Source organism: Fusarium oxysporum, chromosome VI (genome assembly GCF_013085055.1).
Source record: "Fusarium oxysporum Fo47 chromosome VI, complete sequence".
Classification (NCBI taxonomy): Eukaryota; Fungi; Ascomycota; class Sordariomycetes; order Hypocreales; family Nectriaceae; genus Fusarium; species Fusarium oxysporum.
This window is the reverse complement of record NC_072845.1, coordinates 381,982-407,090: the sequence shown is the minus strand read 5'-3', so window position 1 is coordinate 407,090 and position 25,109 is coordinate 381,982. Positions and strand designations below refer to the sequence as shown.

The following is a 25,109-nucleotide window of genomic DNA, read 5'->3' as shown; positions in this document are numbered from 1 at the left end:
TCCTATAAGGTAGTGTCTAAATTCCTTAAAGTAGTTAATAATTACTAGGAATTCTTTATTATAGATAGGGTAATTAAGTTCTGGTTTATATAGCTTATGTAAGTAGAATGCAATAGGGTATAGCTTGCCTTAGTTATCTTATTAACCTATTTATCCTCCTAGTATAAAGTCTAATAAGTTAGTCTTTAGTTCTATCTCCTTGTTAAGGTTAAATATAACTAATATAGGTTTACTAAGGATAGCTTATTATAGCTGCTTAAATATATCCTAGGCTTTTAGTAACTAAATAAATTTTCTTTCTTTCTTAGTTAGTTCTATAAGAGGGTTTATAATCTTACTAAAGTCTTTAATAAATTATTAGTAGTAGTTAATAAAACCTAAGAAGCTTTATACTTCTTTAACTATAATAGGTTTTAGCTAGTTAGCTATTACTAAGATTTTCCTTTATTTTATTTTAATTTTGCCTAAGGTAATAATATATCCTAAAAAGTCTACTTCTTTTACATAGAAGTAACTTTTTTCAGGTTTAACTAATAAATTAGTATCTTATAGGGCTTTTAAGACCTTATAAATATATTCCTTATATTCTTCTTTATTATCTAAGAAGATTAGGATATTATCTAAGTAGTATATTATAAAGATATCTAAGTACTATTAAAGTATATTATTAATTATCTGCTAAAATATTATAAATGTATTAGTAAGTCTAAATAGTATTACTAGATATTTAAAGAGTTTAAACTTAGTTCTAAATGCTATCTTCTATTTATCTCCTTCTTTAATGCAGATTAGGTTATAAGCTCCCTTAAGGTCTAGAGCAGTAAAAATCTGTTTACCTTATAGGCAGTCCTTAAGTTCTATAATAAGCAGAAGTAGGATCCTATCCTTAATTATAAGGGCGTTTAGCTTCCTGTAATCTATAATAAGTCATAGTTTCCTATTCTTCTTAGGAATAAATATTACTAGAAATCCTGCTGATAATATAAATATCCTAATATTTCTTTTTGCTAATTCTATTTCTAGGTATTCCTTTAAGGTAGTAAGTTCTTTTTTATTAAGATTATAAATCTTCTAAAATAATAAGTTATCTGTTTTAAGCCATATTTCATAGTCCTAGTAACTATGCTATAGTACCTTTATTTTAAGTTCTTCTTTAAATAGTTTCTTATAGATTTAGTATTTTTCTAGAATATTCTTAAGTCTTTCTTATTTTTCTCTTTCCTTAATCTTCTTTTATAGCTTTAGTTGCTTATCTAGGTTATATAGTTAGGTTCTAAGGAGACCTAAGATCTGGTAGTTTTATTACTTCCTGCCTTTTATATACTTATGTTATGCTCCTATTAGAGGTAGTGAATTCTTTGCTTTATGCTTTCTCTTACTATCCTCTTTAGTTAGGGTTTAAGATCTCTTGTTATTTATTGTGATTATTTTGTTATTACTGTTAGCGTCACTGGAAAAGGTGACTTGGCCAGTCCTCTAGTTAATATAAGGGTTTTTCTTTTATAGCCAGTCTATACCAAGGAAGATATTTACTTCCTTATCTAGAGGAAGGATATTAAAATCTATTCCCTGATTTCTTCCTTAGATAAAGACCTTAAGGTGATTAAGCTCTTAGTCTATGACTTTATTATTATAATTAAATAGTTATCCCTCTGCGTTAATTAGTAGGTAGGCATCTTTCTTCTTTCTCTATAGTAGTTTTAGCTATATGACTATTTTTAGGTTAATAAAATTTCATTTAGCTTTATAATTAATCTAAGCATCTAGCTACTTCCCCTTAATCTAAACTTTTAGTACTAGGCGTTTTAGTATAGGTTCTTTATATAATCCTAGAGCATTTAGTAATCTAAGTTATTCTTGCTTCTGCTTTTTGCCTATTTAATGCTCTGTTATAGATAGTATATAACTTTTCCTGATGCGTCTTGGTGTATTTATTTGTATTTGCTATTATTATACCCTTCTCCGTTAAGGCAGTTGTTAATAAATTCTTTATCGAATAGCTGTTACTAGAAATATTCTTCCAATTCTATGTTTTATTTATCTAATATAAGTCTTTATCTGGGTTATTTGTTATTAATTAAGGCCTGATTAGACCCTTCTCTAAGGTCAATAGGTTCGAAGATGTATTCTTTTTCGAGTGATAATTTATTACTATTTATATCTTTTTATAATTCTTCTCTGGTGTCTAAGCTTGCATTATTAGTTAACGGCCATTTTATTAGGTGATTAATCTGTTTGATATTAATTTGTTTCTTTTTATAAGTATACTTTCCTTAAGTTATTTCTTTAAATTCTTTTTTAGCTTCTTTAATTAGCTACTAAGAGTACTTAATTCCTTCTAGTAGTTCCTTTGTCTTATAGATTTATTTATAGTGCGCCAGGTTGAATTATAGTATAGCTACTCCGAGATTTTTATGCCAATAATGCACTAAATATCTATATATTTCCTATTTATAGTATAGGTTATTATTAGGTATACTAGGTATTACTACTAGGAAATAGTTATTATCTTTCTTATTCTATTAATAGTGCTTACACTAATAGTTTTTATATAATACCTATAAAATATTTTTATAGTTTAGGTTAGTAGGTAATATTCTAATATTATTATCTTTATTAAACTTTTATTCCTGGTATAGTAGATTTATAGTATTATATTAGTGGTAAGCTCTAATATATATTTCTTTGACTTTTTCTATATTTTTATATTCCTTGGCTCCCTGAATATACCTATCTTTAAGTAATAGGTATATTCTTTTTCTAACTTTATTATATAGTGGTTTATAGGGTTATTTCTATTTATTTTTAATTTATTTATCTTCCTTGCAGAGGTATTATGCTGTTAGTTAGGCTGCACCTCCTCTGTGTCCTATGCTTCAGGAGTATTATTAATAATAGGTATATATCCTGGTTTCTACCTCTTATTCCTATTTAATAGCTTTCTTTTTCTTTTAAAGTATTATTATAGTAAGTTTAGGTGCTTTATACTTTATAATATATCCCTTTTTAGTATTTACTATAATAGCTAATCTATCTTATTAAATAGTTATTTTTATAGGGATATTATTTATAATACTAGATATTAAGGCTTACCTATTTATTTTAGGGGTAATTATCTTTCTTTCCCTAATTACTCTAAGAGTTTAAGGTTCTCTAAGGTATTTCCTCTATTTATTTTCCTATTATTACTTATTCTCCTCTTTATAATACTTAGGGTCTTATTATTTCTCCTTTTTATATTATTTTCTTTTCTCCTTTATTTCCTCTTTGGCATTATATCTTTATTATGCCTTTTATAGGTCTTTGTAGTATTTCTTAGCTTTGGCTTATTCTTTTATATCTTTTTCTGCTTATTTCTCTTTTACTTCCCTAAGGCGTTCTCCTAGGTAGTAGCAGAGTTCTATATTATATCCTAATTTATATATGCCTAATATTTATATATATATTACTATTTAAGGGTCTTATTATTTAATTAGTCCTAGAGTCTACTTACCTTAGTTTGGGTCCCTGGCTCTTCTAGGTTCTAGGCAGCTACATACTATATATTTAAATTAGTTATAATTATAGTATTTACATTTAGATATATCTTACTAGCAGTAGTTATTACCTGGTTAGGTGGCTTTAAGTATTATAGGTCTTAATTATATTTTATATAAGGTGTTATTTTATTAATTGCCTTATTACTATCCTTAGTTTTAAGAGTTACCCTAATTATTATTATTATATTACTAATTAGGGTAATATAAGTTAAAATTATTTCCCTATTTATAGTTTACTTTCTCTCCTTTATATTTATACTATTATTTATTAATTTTAATTGCCATAATAATATACTTAGTTAAACCTCCTTTTAGTTTATTAGCTAGATATAGTTTATCCTTAACTTCTTCCTTTAGTCCTTTATAATATATTTCTATTAGGGCTTTATTATCCTATTTAGTCTTAGATATAAGTTATTAGAATTTAGTAAAGTAAGCTATATAGGACTTATACTACTTAAGTGCTAGCAGTTTAGCTGCAGCTTATTATTTTTTATTAATTACTTTAAAATTATCCTTAAGGGCTTATTTAAAGTTATCTTAATTAGTAAAGATATTTTAGGTATCTTATTCCTATAGGTTTTTCTTATTTTCTAGGAAGTCCCTTATAATAGGTTCCTATTATTCTTTGGCATCTCCTTAGATTAATAGTAAAGTATATAGTACTTTCTTAGTAGTAATATCTAGGCGATTTAGAAATAGTTAGAAATATGCCTTTATTTAGGTAATAAATAGGACCATATCGGCTACTTTCCCCGTAAAGGGTTCTAGCTTAGGTAGCTTTAGTGCTTCCCTAAGGTCTCTTTCTCTATTAGTAGCCTGCGTATTTATGGCAGGTAGTTTGTTAATACGGGCACAGAGAGTATTAATAGTGCCACGCATCTGCTGGATCTCAGCCATAAGTTTAGCTATACTAGGTAGTGCTCCTATATAAGGGGGTGCTAGTCCGGTGTTAGCGTTGCTAGTCATTTTAGCAGTATAATATTACTCAGTCGTTTAACGCAGTATATTCTAGATAAGAGCTATTAACATATAATAAATATGGTTTCAAACAGGGAAACTAGTCCATACTAGGTTTATATTTACAGATAGCATAGGGCATTAATACTAAGCGAGTTGGTTATTACGTCTCTTAATAATTAAGTAATATATATTAGGCTTATTAATATAAAGAAGTCTTATTAATAGCTAGTAAGCTAAGTCTATAAAAATGCTAATGAATATGTTTTATATACTAATGTCCTGGGTGCCGGGATGCTGCCTTAGGGGGACGCGGTTATCCTTGGGATATATCGCTCTATGGGACGACGGCGTCCTTATAATGGTCGTCCTGCATGACTTATTCCATGATTGGTGGATTGTTGGATGAAATTGTGGGGTACACGTGACGTAACCGCGGGGGTCGTAATAATAAGTAGTTATAATAATAGATTCTTTAATAGTAAAAAGAAATAAGCAAAGGATAAAGATAAAAATAAAAATAGAAATAGAAATAGAAATAGAAATAGAAATAAATATTAAGATAATAATAATATTAATAAAGGCAAGTAAGAGGATAAAGGTATAACTAGCCTATAGCGACTTAAATATTTCCTAGACATAGCGGGTTAAGTATATGATGTAACTGAAAATCTTAATATCTAAAATGACTAAACGTGTGAAAGAGGAGGAGGAAGGGGGTGAATGCGAGTTGAACGGGAGTAAACGTCTTTTTTAACCCATCAGATGGGTTGGAATATAATCCACACATAAAACCGGCCGACAAAAGTACTTCGGCCTTTTTGAGTGGTTTCTCCACCAGATATTTCTGTCAGCTCAGCTTGCTGTGTGGATTATTTTCCAACCCCTGCCCATTTTATCATATTTCACGGTTGTTGGTTCTGTTATACGGAACCGGCTTCTGCCTAGAATATCGCTGAATTCTCCGTAAAATGGAGAGTTCGTGGATCTTTTTGGGCAACGTTAGCGGTAAATTAATTTCATTTCTGTTGTTGGTTGTAAAGTCAGGCCACGGACTGACTAATGCCAAGGCGCTATATCCTGAATAAGAAACTGTGATTCGGTCGTGAAAGAAGACCTCTACAGAGATTTCAATCGCTGCTGTGATGAGGATGTTTCTCATGGTTTGTGAATTAACTAGTGCTAGCGACTATCTGATTCCCGCGGTGAATAATCAGCCTTATTACATCTAAGACAAGTTGGGAAGCTTAAAGACACTATCGGTAACCCAGTTATCACCATTGAGATATCCAGCACTCATAACATACAGCCAATCAGGGTTGTCCATAACCATAGCCTGTCGAGAATAAGCACCAGGCTGAGGAATGTCGTAGTAAACCCAAGAACCCGCAGCGCCAAGGTTAGTGTTGATGTAGATGCCGTTATCGCTGTTAGCAGTAACAATCAGAGATCCACTGGATCCTCCAGAAGGTGACCAGGTCAGATAAGGCGAAGAGCTAGGCGCACGGCTACCAGCTGTGAGGATCTGGTTGGACGCACTGTCGAAGGTGAGAGGAGAGTCGGAGATACGGTAGTAAACAGGGAACGCGGCGTTGTTGGGCGAAGCTCCTCCACCGTACTCGAAGGTCATCATCCACTTTCCGTTAGGAAGCTTAGCAACGGTTGTCATGCCAGGGCGTTGAGAGTAGGCAGTTCCCCGAACGTCGTTGACGACAGCATCCCAGGTAACACCATCGCTGGAAGTCTGATGAACCAACTTCTGACCATACGAGGGATCGCGCTGATCAGAGTAGTAGCACACGAGCTTGTTGTTGTACACCATCAGGAAGGGCTCCCAGACAGGAGTTTCACCGTTGTTGGGAACGGCTTTTCCTCCAGTAGCAATGTTGGAGATGTACTTCCAGGTCTTTCCGCTGTCGGTAGAAGCGTAGAGATCGATCTTGGTCTTGCTGAGATCGGTGGGGATGCTATTTCCAGCAAGGAGGATAGTTCCCTTGGCGAGGTTGCCGATAGCCTGGGGCAAGACGTATAGGAAGGGCTGGTAGCGAAGACCCCAGCCGTTCTTGGTGTCTGTCACATTGGACAGAGGCGCCCAAGTTGAGCCCTTGTCCTTGCTCTGGTAAATGGGGAAGTAGACCAGAGGTGGCTCTGGGCTGTAGTTCTCCCTGCACAGTGTTAGCTAATGCCTTCCCGGATCTTCCGGATTGACTCACCAGGTGGCAAGAATAGTTCCATCAGCAAGCTGGACGTTGCGACCGTAAAGAGTCTTGGGAGTGTTGTAGTTGGAGGGAGGCTTGTAAATGGTCTGGAACGTAACGGCATGATCCGCGACGGCCCGCTCCTCAATGGCTCTGCATGATGCAGGGTTGAGGAGAGCCAAGCATGATAACAACAGGGAAGCCTTGATGCCAAGCATGATGAAGAGAATGGTGTGAAATGTATGGATGAAGTGATCTGCTGATGATCAAGAAGGGCGGACGAATGTCTGTTTAAATATCTTGGCATCATGACAGCATACCCCTGCCCGATTTGGTGTTACATTTCCCAAAGTTCTCTAAACTCTAAGCTATTCCTGGGTCGCAGAATGTCACCGTTCAGTCCAACCTAAACAAGACTCGTAATGCCCAACTAGTTTTGAACCTTTATCTTGACGCGCCAATTAACCTCTCAGAAACTCGTCCGACTCAGCTAAATCGTCATGTTCCTGGCTCATAAGGTAGCGCACCAATTGACAACTGTCGCAAGAGTCTTTCCCCGCGTCATGTGCCGGTGGAAGCTCCACGCGCTAAGCTCTAGGTCCGGGGCGCTCCCCTTACATTGACTAGCGAGGTTCGGTCTGATTGGAGCGCATCGGATGGTTCTGGAGAATCTGGGGTCCCCAGGTCTCGTGGATTCGGCCTTCGGCACCTGACGTTTTGTTTTGATCTTGCAGCCAATCAGAATGGCATGTGCATGTTTTAATTGCCTCGGTCTATGGTACGATGCTTGGTGAATTGATGCTTTGTTTGGTAGATGAATTGTTTTGTCTATTTGTCTATGCTGAAGCTCATATTGATGAGCCATGCGGGTAGCATTTAAAGCCCTTTCTTTAACTAGTGTGCAGACGTGAAAGCCATTTACTATAGCGTTGAATATCGTTTGTAACTTAGCAGCTGCAGCAGAACAGGTAGCACTTTTATAGGAAGCACTCTTGGTCATTTCAGAAACCACTGCTGTTGATTGCAAAACTCTAATCTTAATAGAGGAGTACATCGCGGATAACATTAGACATGGCCATACCCAAACTGGGCAGGATGGCACTGACTATCGCAATGGCAGAGAAGATGGCGAAAATGGCAGCAGTCAACTTAATGATGTGATGTGCTTAGATAATAAATCAATTTAATAGTGAAGATATTATTTAGTAATAAAGGATTCATAATTACTTAAGGTGCTAGATACAAGGACAGTATAGTATATTATCTTAAAAGCATCTTATCTCAAGCGCATTTCATTTTAAGTACACTTTATCTCAACACCATCTCAACTTAAGAGCATCTTATCTTCAAGTATAGAAACCTTAGCTCCATTTAGCTATTTACTATTGCCATCTATAAAGCCTATCATAAGACCGGATTAATACCATACATTAAATCCCCTCTCAACCGCACTGCGCTCTGAAGCTCGCCACGCCAGTGACCTCAAGCTGAGGCTGCAAACAACCCTCCGGGTCCGCACTCGTCAAGATATCAATAATACCCCCATCATCACAGTTATCATTATTGTAGATGTACACCGAGCACTTATCACTGATCTCCCCAGTCGTGTAAGAGCCAAAGGAACCATTGCGGATTCCCTGAGTACACTCTTGGGTTCCGTCGCCGCTGTATGTGTCGCGGGCACCGGTACATCTTTCGCTGCTTTGATAGACGCTGAAAGACCAGGCTGGGTCTTGGCGGTTTGAGAGAGAGGTGGAAGGGTTGCGGCTCATGTGGATCGCGGCGGATTGGCCGAGGCCGAGGAGGGAGGTGATGGAGAGGATAATTGTGAACTTCATATTGAATTTTTGGTGAGACTTGATAGTGCTAAAGTTGATGAGTTTTGGCTGTCCTGTTTGCTTTGGTGTGCAATCTGTAGTATATGGTGTATGGTGTATAAGGTGTGAAACTTCTATCTCTGAAGGTATGTGGGTAAGATGCTTTGTTTATGATGTCTGTATATCTTTAATAGTTGAAGACGACCTGACCTCTATATAGTGCCCAACTACTTCCATCGACCTCATTGTTTCCCTCCTTACATTTGTCAGATGATGCAATTGATCAACACGCAAACGCCTGATCACAGAGACATCGCAAGCCGCCTTCCGTAAGAGACGCCACGATGACTCCCATTGAATCCATCCACTGCAGAAATCAAGCCATTGTCAGCCTTGATCCTCAAGAACGCGACGCCCGAGGCCCAAGCAGACTTCTAGCCCCCAACTACCCACTCACATGTCTTACAAAGGCTTACAAGAAGGATCAGTTGTGACGTTTAGACGTCTGATCACCGCGTGGGGTCTAGCGTAGTTCAAAAGTTCATCGGCCCTGAGCCGCGTGGGGTTAGAGTTTAGTGATATTGGAGATGGATCGGCCCGCTACAGTAAGCGTAACAAATACTCTGGCGTGATCCTTCAGCGTTTAAGACGACGATCGTATACACATCGGGCACTCTGTACGCCTTATGGGTAGATGGCCCAATGGGACGCTGGTGCCTTGACTCCACTGGTGAGCGTATAGCCTCCTTCAGATTTGGGTATTTAGCAACGCAGGAAGGACTTTTGTCGGGAGTGAGATTATGATACGTTTCTTTGCAGACTTCCATCTCGATTCCTTAGGGTTACTGAGTCATGAGCATATTAAGAAATGACTCGTTTGAGATCTGCATGTCAGAGTATGAGCGTGAATGGACCAGATATTTGCTTGGCGCTTACAGCTGAAGGTGATCAAGCCCCGCAAACATCAGTATGACGTTTGTCATTTCTCCAGCGTATGGGCTGAATGAGGCAATTAGGAAGCTAATTATAGGGATTGAAGGATATGCCCATTAATGAATGTGTAAATGTATTTTTGACTACTCTATCGACGGTTTAACATTCTACTTTGGCTCTAGAACCTCTACCATCTCTGACGTAGCCTTGCCCTGCTGCTGCAGTTGATTCGCAAGCTCAATAGCTGAAGTACCACTACTTTCAGCAGCCCTAGGATCAGCTCCATGTTGCATCAAGATTCTAGCTACGCCAACATGCCCAGCCTTGACTGCCACATGAAGAGGAGATGCACCAGTTCCAACAGAAGGAGCATCACTGTCAGGCCGAGCCCCCTTCTCCAGTAGATACCGCATCATAGGCTCATTACCTCTCCTCGCCGCAGCAGCAAGTGCACCTGAATTGTCAACCTTAGCGCCATACTTCAACAGTAGGTCGATCGCTGCAGTGTCCTTGTACAGCCCTGCAACCAACGCAAGCGGATACGCAGCTGCATCAGGCTCTTGGTTGGGATCAGCCCCAGCCTCAAGAAGAAAGCGCAAAAAGTCAACGTGCTGTCGACCCATGCATGCAACGATGAGAGGTGTTCCCCGCATGTCGAACTGCATGTTGATCACAGATGGATCCTTGGTGAGCAAGGCCTGCATAAGCGGGATTGAGCCCGTGTTGACAGCTGCTCGGACGATTTCCTCGTTGACAGGGACTGAGCGGTACTTTGCCAAGAGGAAGCGGACAGTATCGAATTGGCAATTCTTTATGGCTGTTGTGAGCACCTCTTGGATGGTTTCTTGTGATGGGGGCTGTTCGGTGGTTGAGAGGAGGGTTCTCATTTGATTGGCATCTCCAGTTGAGGCCAAAGCGATTAGCTGATCTTTGAGCGTGTCTGTCATATTCGCGATGTAAAGTGATGAATTCTTGGTGATGAGGTGTATTGAGTTGGAAGGTCTGAGTACGTTCTGATCCTTCAGAACTTTTTATGATCGACGTTGTTTTTCGTTTGTCATAGCCTGCGGCAACATCCCGTCCTGCATCACATGAGGCTGCACACTTCTTACGTGAGATTTCTGATCGGCAGTAATCGATTGCCTAGTAAATGCGTCATTCACGGCGAGGCATCGAGGCTGTGGTTTTGCGTACCCCGCTATCTGGAGCGGGCGGCAGTTGGGAGATCTGCATAGCTGAGCTGACATCGATCCTTCGTGTGCTAAATTAGTCTTCCGTTTGGCTTGCTCCTTGCATCGGGGATTATTCCACCGACTTGGCATCCCGGAGCTGACTTCTTGCTATTCCACTTTGCTGACGGTTATGTTGATCTATGCTCATCGCGAGCGTGATGTCGATGGTGATGGTATCTGTCTCAGAGAACAAACAAGTTCATCGTTAACGATCTCGATCTTGGGAGAGGAACTTTTGAGTACGCTGCGATCAGCCTGATATGGAGCCCACTGATAGACTGGAGGCTTGAAAGGATGCGAAGGAGTTCTGTATGATGTCTAGGTGGGATGCGTGGACGCTCGAAAACAGGTCAAACAGGGCTTCGTCTTGTCTGCCAAGTCTCCCAGGTGCGTTGCTTGACAATAGTATAAAAACCGTTCCACGTCGCTCCATTCCAACCTCTATCACATCAAGGCAGCATACAAGCAACATCACAGTCTTTCGCTTCATTCCCTTCCATATCACAACACTCAATTTCATCCAGCCCCAACTCCCAAGCCATTCAAGATGAGACTCTCAAACATCCTCTCCCTCACCCTCGCCTTCATCAATCCAGCCACCGTCCTCGCAGCCCCAGCAAATACCCTCCACCGTCGAGACTGCCCCTCAGTCGATACCATCCGCCAATGGATCCGCGACAACGCCAGCGTCGGCGAAAATACAATCTTCTACACCGCCGGCGCAAAGCAAGAACAAGCCAAAGCCTTTGCCGAGCAAAAAGTCACAGACGGTAACTACTGGGGCAAAGTCTTTGACAACAACAAGTACCTCGACTGGATTGAAGAATGCGGCGAGGGTCCTGAGCAGGATAAGCTGTTTCCCCGGATGGAAGAAGCTCTTGCTAGGGAGTCTAGTGGGACGGCGTATGTGGTCATGATCAAGGGCAATGCTATTGCCAACTTTTGGAAGGATAATGAGTATCCTTATCTTGATGAGAATGGTGTCAAGATCATTGCTGTGAATGCTGAGAACTTTGACGATCAGAAGGATTATAACGGTCAGCCTTTTAAGCGGGCTATTGAGTTCTAGATTGCAGCCATTGGCACATTTAGTCAGAGAGCAGAGGCATTAAAGGAGATATGGAAATGGAGTTGATGGCAGGGACGATTGGCAGAAGTATTGTAGGGCAGTCATTTAACTATCGCTGGCATACATAGTACACCTTAAGTATATATAGATAAACTAGGTCCTGTCAACAATACATTCAGAACAATTATAGGACCGCAGCAATTCATTAAATGACAATCCTTACAAGACCAAGGGTCAGTTCCTTCAATAGCGATTGGGTAAATGATAGCATCATGACTCGCCAGTATCAGATCACTGTATCGTGTTTTGACCCCGCCTGCTTCTGTTCTTAAGGCTCAAGCTGTTGGTCCTCCCCTGTCTCGCGGATGCAGGATTTCCATCCCCACGGACCCCAAAGTGTCCAACTGGGGGATGTAACCTTGCAGAAAGGATCAGAGATCCACCACTCTGCGTGGTCCAGCCATTCACGTCCATCCGCAGAACGAGCTGTCACCTTTGGGTAGACCATCGCGGCGTACTTGACATATGTAATCAAAAGACATCAAACGCGTTTGGAGGTTTATTGGCCGTATGAGTCGCCTTTAAGGACTGGCTCCGATCGCAATCGCAACGGTTTGGAGATGAACCTTGAACTGTGAGATTGCTCTTTGAAAATGCATGACGTGAAAATGATACAGTGACATATGCTGGCTTTCGGCGCAGCACTTGGCATAGAAATACCTCGTTTCTTCAGGGTTTATTCGCAAATCAGACCACGAGCGGATAAAGTGCCAGGATCAAACCAACAGTCAACATGTCTCAAAAGCCGACGACCCCGCCCGTACCCTCAACATGCCATTTGACCTCTCTATCTGCACGACTATCACCAGCAGGAAATTGAGGTGCACAAGATGGCGAATGACAAATCTAAGAGTTCCTCGCCAGCTGCAGAACAATCACCTCCTCGAGATGCTGATAGCCCTGAAGAGGCTCTCCTCGTAAGTGGGACGACGGAGCGGAACGATCGGCCAGGCTAGCATTGACCTCGACCATTAGGAAGCGGGTGATGACGACTCAGCACTTGGAGTTGTAAGTCCTCAGGCCCCATCATGGTAGCAATGGTAACTCAATGACTGTATTAAGACCGATGATGAGTTATCGACCGCGTCTTTGCGCTCCAGTATTTACGAATACCATATGATCAATGGTCGCGGATATCATAAAGATGAGAGTAAGTGATAATCTGATCGCGTATCTTGTCTCTAATTAGTTTATAATCATAGAATACTGGCTTCCTAGTGATCAAGTAAACCCTCCCATCCTTTTCGATACTACGTCTTCGCTAACATACTCCCAGAATGAATCAGAACGCCTAGGTAAACATTTCCAGCCTCTTGCTACAAGTTTGAAGCTGACAATAACGCAACAGATCTCCAGAACCACCAGCTCCTCTTAACTTTTGGCGGCAAGAGGTACTTCTCTCCCAACGCTGACACAGCAAAGCGAGTCCTTGATGTCGGAACTGGCACGGGAATTTGGGCGGTCGAGTTTGGTATGTTGAAGCGTTCCTCGTGTTGAACAAGAGGCTAAGTGCGGTATCGGTTGAAGCCGATGAACATCCCCACGCTGAGGTAATACTAGCTATATAATTGTCTTGGATAGACTCCTGATCGCAATAGGTCTTTGGTATCGATATTGCTCCCATACAGCCAGACTTGTAAGTATCTGACCTTAAGAATCCAAGTATTCCTCTGATGGTGTCTCAGCGTCCCTCCGAACTGTACCTTTGAGATCGACGATGCTGAGAAAGAATGGACGTGGACTAAGCCCTTCGACTATATCTTCGTCCGTCTCATGGTCGGCAGCATAGCAGACTGGAACAAGCTGATCCGCCAATGCTACGAGTACACCACTCCACACCCAAGGTCTCCGCTCCCCTTACTAACAGCATCCAGGAACTTGGAGCCCGGAGGCTGGGTAGAAGTCATCGACCCAGTATTCCCCGCCAAATCCGAAGATGGAACCCTCAAGCCTGACTCACCCTTACACCGATGGGACGAACTAACCGCCAAAGGCGCCTTAGCTCTCGGTCGTCCCTTTGACGAAGGCGTGAACCACGAAAAGCGTCTTAAAGAAGCTGGCTTTGTCAACGTCACGCGAAAGGCGTTTAAATGGCCTACCAACACTTGGCCCAAGGATCCAAAGTTCAAGGAGATTGGGCTCTGGACCCTTGCTAATATCGAGAGGAATCTTGAGACTATTAGTAGCTTTTTGTTGAGGCAGGGACTTGGGATGAGTCATGAGGAGATTCTAATGTTTATTGCTGAGGTTAGGGCTGAGATGAGGAATTTGAAGGTCCATGCTTATTGGGAGGTGTAAGTATCTTTGAGGATATGGGTTGATAGAGCTGACCGGTTATGCAGGTTTGTTGTTACTGGGCAGAAACCAGAGGAGCAAGCCCAAGAGTAGGTGCATCAGTTCAAGAGTACAGAGATAGAAAGGCGGCCTTTGCCATGGTTTGAAATAGGCTCACAGATATGGACGTATTTCTTAACAGGTAAATTACTCGATATATAACATGTGATCAAAGTAAACACCTGAAAACATTATTATTCCTATTGCATTAACGAGTAACTCCGTGAACTCGAGGTATGAAGGTAATAATAGAAAGACTCCGAGCCTAAAATAACAGTCTAAGGCGTCGCACCAGCCATCAAATTCGTCCTCTCCTCCCTCTTCGCCTGCTTCAACGTCCTCACCCGCTGGATACTCTGCCACTTCTTCTCCCGCCTCTTATCCCTCAGACACATGCCCACCAAAACCGCCATGCACCCCGCAATAAGCGCCCCAAAGAAAGTCGCTACGATAATACCTTCAGTTCCAATGTCATTATGCTGTTCCATGCAGACTGTCGCGCCAGAGTCGGGGTGGATCTCGCAGAAGAGACCGGGGGCGCAGGTGCTGGATGTCATGCGGTTGGTGATGCATGATGCGCTTTCGGTGCGGCCGTCGGTTGTTATGGAGCATACTACGCTGGTCGAGACTGTTGTGCTATAGCATGATGCGCCGGGCTCGGTCGCTGTGATGCTGCTGCTTGATGTAGAGGTTGAGTCGGTCGATGATTCGGTGGAGGTTGATTCAACGGTTGATGAGGATTCTTGGGTAGTTGTTTCTTGCGTTGTAGACTCTTCGGTCGTCGACGTGGGCTCGTCAGTCGTTGTGGGTTTGTCCTCCGTTGTAGTAGTCTTCTCTTCTGTCGTGGTCGGCTCGTCTGTTGTAGTCTCTTCGGTTTTTTGAGTCTCCGATTTTGTTTCCGTCGTTTCCGACGAATCCGTATCTTGTCGCCGAACCCATTGTCGCCATCGCTGCACTAACGGCCCCTTCTCCCATGGATCTTGCTGCACCTTCTGCGCATTGAGAGGAGCTTCGTGGCCACGGTTTATAGCGGTCGGTGCATCGTAGTACGACGGATCGGGCGGTACGTCATTTTGCTGATGGCCCGCGACCAGTAAAGCGGGCAGGGCAAAGAATGGGGTTAGGGAAAGGAAGCGCATGCTGCAATTGCAAGAATAAATGACAGAACGAAAGAGGAAATGATTAAAGTTTTAAGTTCAAGAGCTTGTTGAGATGGCAGAAGAAGGTTTGCAGAAAGATAAAATGTTTTTTTTTTGTTGCGTGATAGCGGAGATATTATCTCGTATTACCATGTTACTATAAAAAGAACTCTGGCCGCGCGTAGCCAGCTCAGGTCGTTCCACAAGACGGCGATCAGTAGCACAGCCGCAAATTCATTGGATTAAATCGCGTAAGCTGACACATATATCGCAAGATTACGAGCTATACCACAGCCAAAGAGTGACAGGCTGTTCAATCAATTTTCTGTATATCCGACCGTTTGTTTCGAATTTTCCTTTCGGCTTAGTTGAAGGTGTCACGGGCTTAGCATGGTGATACCGTTGACCGTTCTGGCTGGAGTTTCTTAAAATAGGCGAACTAATCAGTGGCGTTTGAGCTGGGGGGTCTAAACGGCATGACGTCAAATTGTATGGTAAATGAGCACGTAGAAATCTAATAGCGAACTGGAAATCCAACAAAGGATATATCCAGACTGATTTTATTTGCGCAATAAGCAACGCCGTACTCAAAATATTAAGTTCGATGCTTGCGACTACACTCTAGTCAACGCCCAACGGTGATGGCAAATACCGGCCTGGAGTTAGGACAAGACATTGGGACCTTGAAGCTGCAGGCTGATCATCCTCTCCAATATCAATCAGTTGCTTCGCCTGCCGTCTGTCAGCGCTGTTCCGAACTGCCGATTAATTAACAGACCGTTCCCCTAGGTTGCGCCAGTTTCCTACGTGGTTATGACGACAATAGGGGAATTTAATATAAATAAATAGTGGTTTTCCAATTTAGTATAGATGCTAGGAGAGTTATCTGAAGCGAGATTATACAATCCCATTGCTTTTCAATTTAAACCAATCCTTCACATTCCTTCATCAGCAATGCGTAGTCATCCTTAGCTGGACATACTGCCGCTACTATAGTCAGAGTCTCCCGTCGAACAAGTCCACTCTGATTCTGAATCTTCTGTAACGTTGACATGCGGATCAAGAGCATTAGTCCACAAGCCAAGAAGTCTGCCCAGGCCTGTGCCGATTGTGTCCGGGTCAGGAGACCATGAGTCGGAGAGTCGAAGCAGCTCCTCCATCTCGCCGTGAATTTGTTTCATAGTCGGCGAAGCACAAGCATATGCCGACGAACTGTCAGAAGTAGTAGTGTTTGCAGAAGGAAGGTTACCACTAGGACCAATATTCATAGGACGAATGATTTTAGGTGGAATACGACCCTGAGGATTGGAAACGAATCCTGGCCAGCCTAGTGGTATGCCAATACCAACAGGTTGAATATTCAAAGTCATGCCAGGACGGCGTAGTGATTCCCACGCTTCATGTAGAATGACGGTTCCGTCATCGGTACAGAAAACATACTTTCCTTCTTTCATGATTGATGCCATGGCGAGTCCCCAGTCGAGGCTAGAGAGTCTTTTATGCAACAACTGCGGTCAAAATAAATCAGCAGGTGCTAAAGGCTTCATTATATCCTTAACTCACATCAAGATTCTTGTATGCTTCATACGGGAAGGTGAGCTTTCTACCCGAGTGTGGTTCAAAAACGTGTATGGGCTCTACCTCATCACCGAGTCGGAAGAAAAGAGTGATGGAAGCATCAGCCTGAACAGCAGCCTCGGACCTTCTACCGTTAAGGTGTTTGAATGAAGGGCTGGCGATTGACATGGCAATCCAAGTTCGTTCCCTAGGGCTCGATTGTTTGGCAGCATCGATACCCTCATCGATTCGTTGGCGGACGCGTTGATCGAGTGAGTCATATTGCTCGAGGAGTTCTGGACGCTTTCTCCACCTGGACTTGGAGGTCACCTGTGAGAGCGCGGACCTCACATGTTTGTCGTCTAGTTCAAGCCGTTTAAACGTCTTACTTGGGACGCTATTGAAATGGGCGCCAAGATCGATTTGCCAAACCTCAAGGTCTTGATCCTTCCATTCATCGTGCGACCCTGGCATGAGAATTCGTTTGATCCAGTTTCTGGTAGCAGTGATCAGACTTGAGCCGTGTTCTTTGATCGGCTCTTGATCGATTTGCGTTGGTTTGCTGGTGGTCTCCGCAGTGGTATCAGCCGATACCTCAGTGTCCTTGGGCAGTTCTAACGCCGGAGTTTGAGTGATTGGTATGGTTTCAACAGGTTTGATCTCTTCAACCTTTGTGTCAAGCGCAATGGTAGGTGTACTGCAAAATACCTTAGCGTCAGTCCAACTCAAATATCTTTGTCGCCTAAAATAACGGAAACAGTTTTAAAAGGTGCTTTACCTTGAAACAGTGCAAGTGCTGTTAACATCTGCCAAGGAAACGTTGCTACAAGGTAGTGGTGGAGTAATGATGGTCCATTTGGCCACCTTCTTGGACCAATATTTGTAGTGACTTGCTCGTTGACTGGCCACTTGTTCTGCAAGCTGTCGGATTGTATGCTCTGTCTCAAAGCTTCCTGGGACTCGAGTGTGCGCCCTAGTAGCATCATCAAGTTAGCAAAGATATCATAGGAGAATGATCCGAGCTTACCGCATCTGGTACTGTGCGATACTACCTAAAAGATAGCGCAGCATGAGTTCAAACTTGTTTTGGGTCAACCGGTGCCGAAAATACCTGAGTTGAAGCCCGAGCAGCTCCCAAGACTCATAGCGCCAGACATTGGTGTGAGCGATGCAATACAGATACTTTCCTGTTTCCTCCCGCGGGATCTCGTTGATCTCCTTGTCGCCAACAACACTCTCTGTCTGTCGTACCAACATGATCAAAATACCGATGTAGATCTTTTCGCACGTGGCTGTTAGGCGCGTGATGTCTTCCAGGCATAGCTTTGTGAAGGCATCTGCATTCTCTTGAATGAGATCGTCAACTTTTGTCAATGTCAAGGCTGTTGAGTTGATTAAATTGATCAGCTTGGGAAGACCTTGTCGGGCTCTTCTGTTGGCTTCGGAGTGTACTTGTAGGGAGCTTGCAAGACTGAGGCCTAGCTTGGCGACAGGCTTAATACCGTTGTGGGCCATGGTTCAACAAGGACCAGTGCGGCAATAAGAAAGGAAGGAGAATCTAGAAAATAGTTCAATGTCCTCTCGCTTTATTAAAATCAGGCTGCGTGTTGAAAGCACGCCATTGTATGCTTATCATTACCCCTCAATACGTGAATCAGTGCAGCCAATGATCAAAGTTGTTGGTTGCACTTCTGCCTCACGTGACTCTAGGACTATTAAACAACGTGTCATACATAAGCCACCATTGTAACGATTGGCATTTGGGTAACTAATTTGCTGCAGTAAGACGCATCTGGAAGAAACCTTAACCGCTCCTTGCGGGGTTAAAACGTGTCTCCACGGTGATTTAGATGGTAGTGAAAAAGTCCTCTAGAAACGGATGACCTAGGGTCTGAACTGCGCTTTTGCAGTGGGTAATGTAGATGACTCGATATTGGAATATAATGGGCGATACAGGTATATGTGGATCAGTCTTTATTCACTCCCGTTGAGGACCTTCGCGTTGTTATCGCACGCTTGAGCAATGTGCGATGTCATTCTGTCTGAGACATCAGACGGTTTCGATTGGTACATTAGAAACAAGGACAAATTACATTAGTTGGCCCCCAATTCAAACATCTTAGAAGAGAGCAATGTGCATGATTTGATATAGGCACCTCAAAGGATTTAATAACTAATTAAGCTAAAATAAAGAAACAAATAATAAGCTAGGTCTTAAGTAATTAAAGTATTTTAATTAATTCTAAATTAAATAATTAAATAGTTATTATTATCTTTTAATTCTTAATAATTATAAAAACTATTATTTATTTAATTTTAAAAGGTATTATTGAAAAACTAAAATTATTGTATTTTATATATTTAAGCTTCGACTTGCTTAATGCACCTCGGTCAGTTTCTCTTATATCTCCGAAATTAAGGCAGGTTCAGGAATAGGGACGATGCTTGGACGCTGCGACTTCATCCTCTGCGCTTCGACGCAAGTTAGAGCCAACTGATTAGGCTGGCAATTTTTCTCGGCAGCGGTCTTCTTTAGGTTCGAAACAGTGCACCTTGTGACTGTCAAGAGAGCATGATTAGTGAACTATACCGGGAACTCTTTACTGGGGGCTGGAAGTCTGTTACTCCGTGACTGGAAGAGGTGCGTTTTGCCATGAGTAGCTGCTGTTGGAACTCAGATGCTGGCGATATTTGGGACGATTTATGCCGGCGTATCCGATAGTTGTATGAGAATCGGAGCCTTCGATTACTTTTAGGAGAGCAGAACAGTGACGGGGAAGGATGGTATTCTGATGAAGTCAATTAAATTGATTCGAATACGATGGAATTGGACTTCAGATTCAAGACTACGTTCGATCACGTAAAGGCTTGACGAAATTCAGAATGGCTCCTGCGTTGATCGGGCTCTTGGTGCGATAAAGGACGAGAATGATGTTATAAAGGAGGGAGAACGATGCACTCGCTACGAATGTTTTGGATCATGTGAGAGGATCGGGGGCAAACATTGGTACTTGTCAGTTTCAGATAGAGTATAGAATATGATAGTAACCTGAAACGGGGCACAAACCACATAGGTATGAGATGATAAGATCCAACCATTTAGCAAAACGAAGCACAGGGAAGATAGAAAGTCCCATCCACATTGAAGTTTCCCATGTTATAACGGAGAGACTAGCTGAACACACATAATAGACTTCTGACGGAGTCTATTCTCAGTCATCCATAGTCGGAGGAGTTGGGTATGTATATGTAAAGAGAACGGCCTTCAATGACTCAGCCAGACCTTCATCCAGTCGAGCGGACATTGCTTTCTTGAATTTCCGCCTCACCATCACCCTCGTTAACAACTCGACTTTGTTGTCTTCGCTGAATCGTGGATCATCAAATTCCGGTCGCTTATGGGTATTGGCACTGAGAATTAACGATTCCATAGATGCAGCGAGTTTCTCAATCTCATGTATTCCTAATTCTTGGTCAGCTTAACGACCTCTTAGCGGTATATTATAATTAGCTATTTTTACCGCAGTCTTTTATAGAGCCTTGAATATCGTTACTTTGCATATCCTCGGGGTCAACAAGAGGTATCAGGTTTCACGTACCAGGCAGCTTGAGGGTAAACTTCCATGTAATAAGATAACTTTCAAGTGCTTCCATCCGGGATGTTGCGTAACACCATCTATCGAGCTCGGGATTCTGCTTCATGTTGATATCATTCTCGACGGTGCAGTATATGAGATGATTAAGTCTATCTTTTCGGACAATAGTTTGGACTGTGAACTCGCGATGCAATTCGTTAGCCACTTGCTGTAACGATACTGATTGCTAAATACCTTTACTGAAAGTGTCCTCTGGGCCTTCTCGGAAATTTGGGTTGTTGAGGAGTTCCACCAACGGCTGAACAGTGATAAAAATGTTTTCTGGGCTCGATAGCATAATTCGTACCCGTTTCATGTAGAGCCAAAACCTCGCTGGTGGTAGGAGCATGTACATCTGAAGTAGTAAGTTGCGGTTCCTGTTTCGGATGGCTTCATCCACACCGTACTGATAGCTCCAAGAATCAATTTTGATTCGTAGCTGTTGCATACGGCTAGCCTGTTCCCAATCTTTCAACCAAGTCCCAGCACCACGAGCTACGCTATATCAGCAATTGCAAATGAGATGCGCTTTTTTCGTAACTTACCAAAGGCTTTATATATGGCCAGAAAGCTACTGTCATGTTCCACACCGCTCTTCATGTACTGGTGATATGCAGTGAACTTTGCCTCGTGCTTCTCGCCACTGAGCATGGGCGGACTGGGAAATTGAAACCATTGAGATTGTCGCTTTGAGCCCATCTCCTTCATTAGTTGATCCAACTTCCGTAGCTGTACAACTATGGCGTCAGCATCGCAACCAGTGATACCCTTTGGCGCGGTCATGTAGTATTCAAGAGTGCGCAGAAAAGAAGCCTGACTCCCGAACACGATGCGAGAGCAGTGTGATGAGTTTTCGAGGAGGATTTTGTTGAGTTTGTTGACATGATATCGCCCCACTGGAAACAGGCTAAAATAGAATTTGTCATCTTTGGTATAACAACCATGCTCCCCTTCAACCCGTATTACCTGCCCGTTGACGATCTTTGAATAGCTGTTTCTCGCCTTTCTTATGGGAAGATCTTCCAGTGAAGACTTTGTGTCGACACCAAAAGTATCGTCAACGGAGGTATAGCGCATAGTCTCTCTCAATTCACGAATTTCCGGGTGACGGTCTTCCTCTGGAACTGGCAAGAGGAAGTGACGCAAGACGATCATTAATCTTGGCGAGACCGGAGCAAATTCGTGAAAGTTGGCATCAGCTACCCCGTGGACCTCCCCAGTCTGTATATCCTGTGCAAAGTGGTTGGGCCCTTCGAAAACATTGTAGCTGTTATCGGTAAGGATGAACTCGTCATCAGGATTCGACGGTGTGCAAATAGCCATGTACATCTCTTGAACATGCATGATAAGCCAATTAGCATCATGTGAGTACATCTGTTGTTTAATCTTCTCCATCCACTCTCTTTCCGGATCCATCTCTAGCGTCATGATTGTTTTGAGACTCTCAAGCCACACCTGAATAGGGCGTGTAAAGCCATGATCTCGCATGTACTGTCTGAACATGACTTTATCATTGGCCCAGTAGTCCTCAACTGCTTCGTGGTAGAATCTTTTATGGAACATGGACCCACGAAATTTCAGAAGAAAGAGAAATTTGCGGATGAGATCTCTTTCTGATCTTGGGAGACATACGACTTTGTCGCCCTCTTCCAAGGCCTTAGTGATTTTTCGGAAGACTCTCTGAGCTTGGTTCTCCATCTTGCTGAACATTTCTTCTACCTCATGCTGCTCCTTTTTAGTGGCGCCATTCTTGTCCCTGTACATGTCTGTCAATCCGAGAATTCGCTTGACCGGACTCTCGTCAATGACATAAGGTGTTTGAAGCAGGTTAACGTTATTGACAACCTTGTCGCCAGGGTATCTTTTCAATTTTCCACTGTCGAGACTAGGGCGATTCTTCTGTTTCTTCTTCTTCTTTCTACTTTCTCCTGGTGCTTCAGACTCGGTACAGTCCTTGGGCTCGAAGTCGTGAGCAAAATTTCTTAATAGAAATTGAGGAACGAAATGATGATACTGAGACGTGTTGTCTCCTGCTAGGTCGATGGTCGCCATCTAAAGGGCTCGACAGGATAGCAATAGATAAACCAGAGGGTTCTCAAGTGCAATAACGTCTGTCCAAAACTGATGGATGAAGATGGTCAAAGCTGAGATGTTGGCAACGATCAAAACCTGCGTATCTTGTAATCAGGCTGTGGAATGAGGCTGTGGAATGAGGCCTCCTCTGCTCCCGTTTCTGCATTGGTGCCTGACAGCCCGATTGGGGCCTACAATCGTATGTGTAGGCTTCCCCTTTCCGCCAATGAGAGGTGCATACCAAGGTACGTCATTTTGGTGGAAGGTATTCGCTTGAAACACCGTGCAGGAAGCTCGGCTGATAAAACCCCGCAGAGCCGCCTTGTTTTTCGCTCCTGCACTCCTTTTCTATCATTTTTCTTCTTCATCCCTTTTCTTCAACATGCTTCAATTGGAGGTTTTCTCTGTGCATCTTTAACCTTCGTGCCTGGAAGCATAGTCAACTCTCAATCATTGTAACAATGCTTCCAGGCACAACCAATATTCCATGCCTTTGAGATTGGAAACCTATCATGTTATCCTCAAGCCTTTTGTCACCAAAATATCGGTAAGGTTTTGTTTGTCGTTCCTACCCACGAAGTAATCACTAATGTGACCGTGCTATGTAGAACCCTACACAAAGGACTACTAGATTGTGAGCATCGCGGATATCTCAAGTTTTCAGTTTTGGATTACAAAGAGGTGGTTCTTGTATCATGTCATCGACAGTCCAAGAGGGTAGCACTTTGCTACGGAACCTCACTGGCTCTTCCGATGCCTTTATACACCTTCTATTTGGGATCGGAAACTGAATTCGAGAGATGTCTAGCAATACGTCGCGTCGGTCTTCGCGGGAGAGTGAGGAAAGAGATTTCTATTTCAATGCAATGAATATCGACTCATCAGGTACGTGTCGTGACTCAGCGAGAGCGCGGCTTGATGGAGAACTTCCTCACTGACTCAAGCTTTGGATTCAATAGATTGAGGACCCGGATTATGTCATTAAAAGGTGTCCAATCACTCGTCCCGTTACCAATACGACTGTCGAGGATTACTTGAAATTATTTTGCAGCCCCAACAGCTTCCGCAATTCTACGCAACGCAACCACCCAACTTACCTACAACCTCTAACTCAACCGCAGAAGGCGGTCTACCATAAGTACGAGTTTCAATAAGCCCTCGAATTAAGGGCTAGCAAGTCTATACTCACAATGGATGCTGAGTGGCAGTACAACCTGCTCGACGAGGATATGTCGCTAATTATGGACCTGAATGATCCTTTTGGGTCTATACCTTCTGAGATAGACCTCTCCCTCGTTGACTCATACCAACTAGCAGACGACACGGCATTGACTATGGGAGATCCACTATTGGGCCGCGCTATAGCATGCGATGAGTACCTACCTGATGGAGCATACCCTGACTTTCTAGCCGACGTAACGAGCCGAACAGATAACAGCTCTTTCCCAAACACAGACTGTCCGACTACCTTTGATGAGCTGATTGTATCTGATGTGCTTGGTTCGTCACAAAATAGCATAGATCATGTAACATTCTCAAGTGGCTCATCGCTATCACCTAGCTTCGAGAGCACTATCATTTCCCCTTGCATCACACGATCCCCCGCCCTATGGCACTCGCCAGAGATGGATTACATGCGGAACAATATATCTTCTTCCAGTTCTGCCCATCAATATTCACCTTTATCTTCTGCAACACTTTCAACATCCTCTCCATCAATCTCTATAAACGAATCATCACTGGCGCAAAAGGGAAAGGCTACTAGGGGGAAGAAGTCACCGCTTCGAAATCTGAGGTATATTTTAGAAGCCATCTTAGGAACAAAGGCTAACCTGTTTTTACTTCAGTCGCGATCTTCGCCACATTTTCAGACCCGAGGTGTGCCACCTGTGCTTCAAGGGACATCCATACACACGAGAGTTGGAAGAGCATATAAAAGTTCACCATCCGGCAGAAGCTTCCAGGTTGCGAATTAATATGACTCGTCCAGTATGCAACGCCTGTAGAAAGACGTTTTCTCGCCCGTGCAACTTGAAAAGGCATATGGATCATAGTTGCAAGGGCTTGCCAGTAAAAGAGTAAATACAAGAGTAAAATACAAAAAGAAGCTAAGCTAATATGTTTATTTTCCCTTTTTTATGTATTTATAGCAATTCTTTTACTTAGTAGTTTTATAGATAAATTAATTAGTCTAATTCTATCTTATTTTAACTGAGATATAAATAGCAGGGTTATCCGCTTTGTATTTCAAGATATTTTAAAGTAAAGTATTATATATTAAAAATCGAAGTAATAATTTAAGCAGGATTTATATAAAATGCTTTATTTCTTAACTAATTACTATTATATTTATTAATAGGCTACAGGCTTTCTATTTACAGGAAAACATGGATTATTTTATGCTATTCGACATTTTTCAGCTTTTGGTGTCTCATGCAGAATAGGGTAAAGCGGGCTTTATAATAAGCCGAAACCGGTATAATCAGTTATTAAGGAAGCTTTCCTACTCTAGAGGCATACTCCTATTTATACCCCCAAAATAGGTAGTAGGTATATATAAACC

At 42.4% G+C, this 25,109-nt stretch overlaps 9 protein-coding genes across 9 annotated transcripts; 3 read left to right on the top strand and 6 right to left on the bottom strand.

The window, feature by feature from the left end:
- Positions 1-5,658: 5,658 nt before the first annotated feature.
- On the bottom strand, positions 5,659-6,937 carry FOBCDRAFT_162672 (putative arabinanase). Its single transcript, XM_031187432.3, has 2 exons — positions 6,713-6,937; positions 5,659-6,664 (listed from the first exon to the last, which is right to left on the bottom strand). Exons 1-2 carry the CDS (start codon positions 6,913-6,915, stop codon positions 5,728-5,730), a joined length of 1,140 nt encoding a protein of 379 aa, XP_031038567.2. The 5' UTR covers positions 6,916-6,937; the 3' UTR covers positions 5,659-5,727.
- A 1,202-nt stretch (positions 6,938-8,139) lies between these two features.
- FOBCDRAFT_275023 (uncharacterized protein) lies at positions 8,140-8,535 on the bottom strand (the record flags this gene model as incomplete). The annotated part of the gene is made up of 1 exon (XM_031187433.2): positions 8,140-8,535. The coding sequence occupies one exon, from the start codon at positions 8,533-8,535 to the stop codon at positions 8,140-8,142; it is 396 nt and encodes a 131-aa protein (XP_031038568.2).
- A 1,079-nt stretch (positions 8,536-9,614) lies between these two features.
- On the bottom strand, positions 9,615-10,394 carry FOBCDRAFT_250983 (ankyrin repeat-containing domain protein; the record flags this gene model as incomplete). Its single annotated transcript, XM_031187434.2, has 1 exon — positions 9,615-10,394. The coding sequence occupies one exon, from the start codon at positions 10,392-10,394 to the stop codon at positions 9,615-9,617; it is 780 nt and encodes a 259-aa protein (XP_031038569.2).
- Positions 10,395-11,226: 832 nt separating this feature from the next.
- Positions 11,227-12,101, top strand: FOBCDRAFT_184271 (uncharacterized protein; the record flags this gene model as incomplete). Its single annotated transcript, XM_031187435.3, has 1 exon — positions 11,227-12,101. One exon carries the CDS (start codon positions 11,227-11,229, stop codon positions 11,746-11,748), a length of 522 nt encoding a protein of 173 aa, XP_031038570.2. The 3' UTR covers positions 11,749-12,101.
- Positions 12,102-12,638: 537 nt separating this feature from the next.
- FOBCDRAFT_275020 (S-adenosyl-L-methionine-dependent methyltransferase) lies at positions 12,639-14,196 on the top strand (the record flags this gene model as incomplete). The annotated part of the gene is made up of 11 exons (XM_059611496.1): positions 12,639-12,725; positions 12,784-12,816; positions 12,871-12,958; positions 13,011-13,033; positions 13,085-13,103; positions 13,157-13,279; positions 13,336-13,358; positions 13,407-13,444; positions 13,494-13,631; positions 13,683-14,102; positions 14,151-14,196. The coding sequence occupies 11 exons, from the start codon at positions 12,639-12,641 to the stop codon at positions 14,194-14,196; spliced, it is 1,038 nt and encodes a 345-aa protein (XP_059465064.1).
- FOBCDRAFT_39269 (uncharacterized protein) lies at positions 14,128-15,381 on the bottom strand. The gene has a single exon (XM_031187437.3). It carries the CDS (start codon positions 15,279-15,281, stop codon positions 14,421-14,423), a length of 861 nt encoding a protein of 286 aa, XP_031038572.2. The 5' UTR covers positions 15,282-15,381; the 3' UTR covers positions 14,128-14,420.
- A 448-nt stretch (positions 15,382-15,829) lies between these two features.
- FOBCDRAFT_184267 (uncharacterized protein) lies at positions 15,830-18,465 on the bottom strand. Its single transcript, XM_031187438.3, has 4 exons — positions 17,866-18,465; positions 17,617-17,811; positions 16,845-17,535; positions 15,830-16,789 (listed from the first exon to the last, which is right to left on the bottom strand). The coding sequence occupies exons 1-4, from the start codon at positions 18,351-18,353 to the stop codon at positions 16,250-16,252; spliced, it is 1,914 nt and encodes a 637-aa protein (XP_031038573.2). The 5' UTR covers positions 18,354-18,465; the 3' UTR covers positions 15,830-16,249.
- A 1,585-nt stretch (positions 18,466-20,050) lies between these two features.
- On the bottom strand, positions 20,051-22,617 carry FOBCDRAFT_184264 (uncharacterized protein; the record flags this gene model as incomplete). Its single annotated transcript, XM_059608593.1, has 4 exons — positions 21,019-22,617; positions 20,669-20,968; positions 20,438-20,608; positions 20,051-20,301 (listed from the first exon to the last, which is right to left on the bottom strand). Exons 1-4 carry the CDS (start codon positions 22,523-22,525, stop codon positions 20,051-20,053), a joined length of 2,229 nt encoding a protein of 742 aa, XP_059465063.1. The 5' UTR covers positions 22,526-22,617.
- An 878-nt stretch (positions 22,618-23,495) lies between these two features.
- On the top strand, positions 23,496-24,659 carry FOBCDRAFT_39232 (uncharacterized protein). Its single transcript, XM_059612177.1, has 2 exons — positions 23,496-24,341; positions 24,394-24,659. The coding sequence occupies exons 1-2, from the start codon at positions 23,737-23,739 to the stop codon at positions 24,626-24,628; spliced, it is 840 nt and encodes a 279-aa protein (XP_059467319.1). The 5' UTR covers positions 23,496-23,736; the 3' UTR covers positions 24,629-24,659.
- Positions 24,660-25,109: the final 450 nt, after the last annotated feature.

Excerpts from the sequence above, each read along its gene's own strand:
- FOBCDRAFT_162672 (XM_031187432.3), bottom strand. The coding sequence starts at position 6,915 with ATGCTTGGCATCAAGGCTTCCCTGTTGTTATCATGCTTGGCTCTCCTC. Across the intron at positions 6,665-6,712 it reads GGAACTATTCTTGCCACCTG|GGAGAACTACAGCCCAGAGC; the intron begins GTGAGTCAATCC and ends AACACTGTGCAG.
- FOBCDRAFT_39269 (XM_031187437.3), bottom strand. The coding sequence starts at position 15,281 with ATGCGCTTCCTTTCCCTAACCCCATTCTTTGCCCTGCCCGCTTTACTG.
- FOBCDRAFT_184267 (XM_031187438.3), bottom strand. The coding sequence starts at position 18,353 with ATGGCCCACAACGGTATTAAGCCTGTCGCCAAGCTAGGCCTCAGTCTT. Across the intron at positions 17,812-17,865 it reads ATCGCACAGTACCAGATGCG|GGCGCACACTCGAGTCCCAG; the intron begins GTAAGCTCGGAT and ends TGATGCTACTAG. Across the intron at positions 17,536-17,616 it reads AGCACTTGCACTGTTTCAAG|TACACCTACCATTGCGCTTG; the intron begins GTAAAGCACCTT and ends GGTATTTTGCAG.
- FOBCDRAFT_39232 (XM_059612177.1), top strand. The coding sequence starts at position 23,737 with ATGGATGCTGAGTGGCAGTACAACCTGCTCGACGAGGATATGTCGCTA. Across the intron at positions 24,342-24,393 it reads TCACCGCTTCGAAATCTGAG|TCGCGATCTTCGCCACATTT; the intron begins GTATATTTTAGA and ends TTTTTACTTCAG.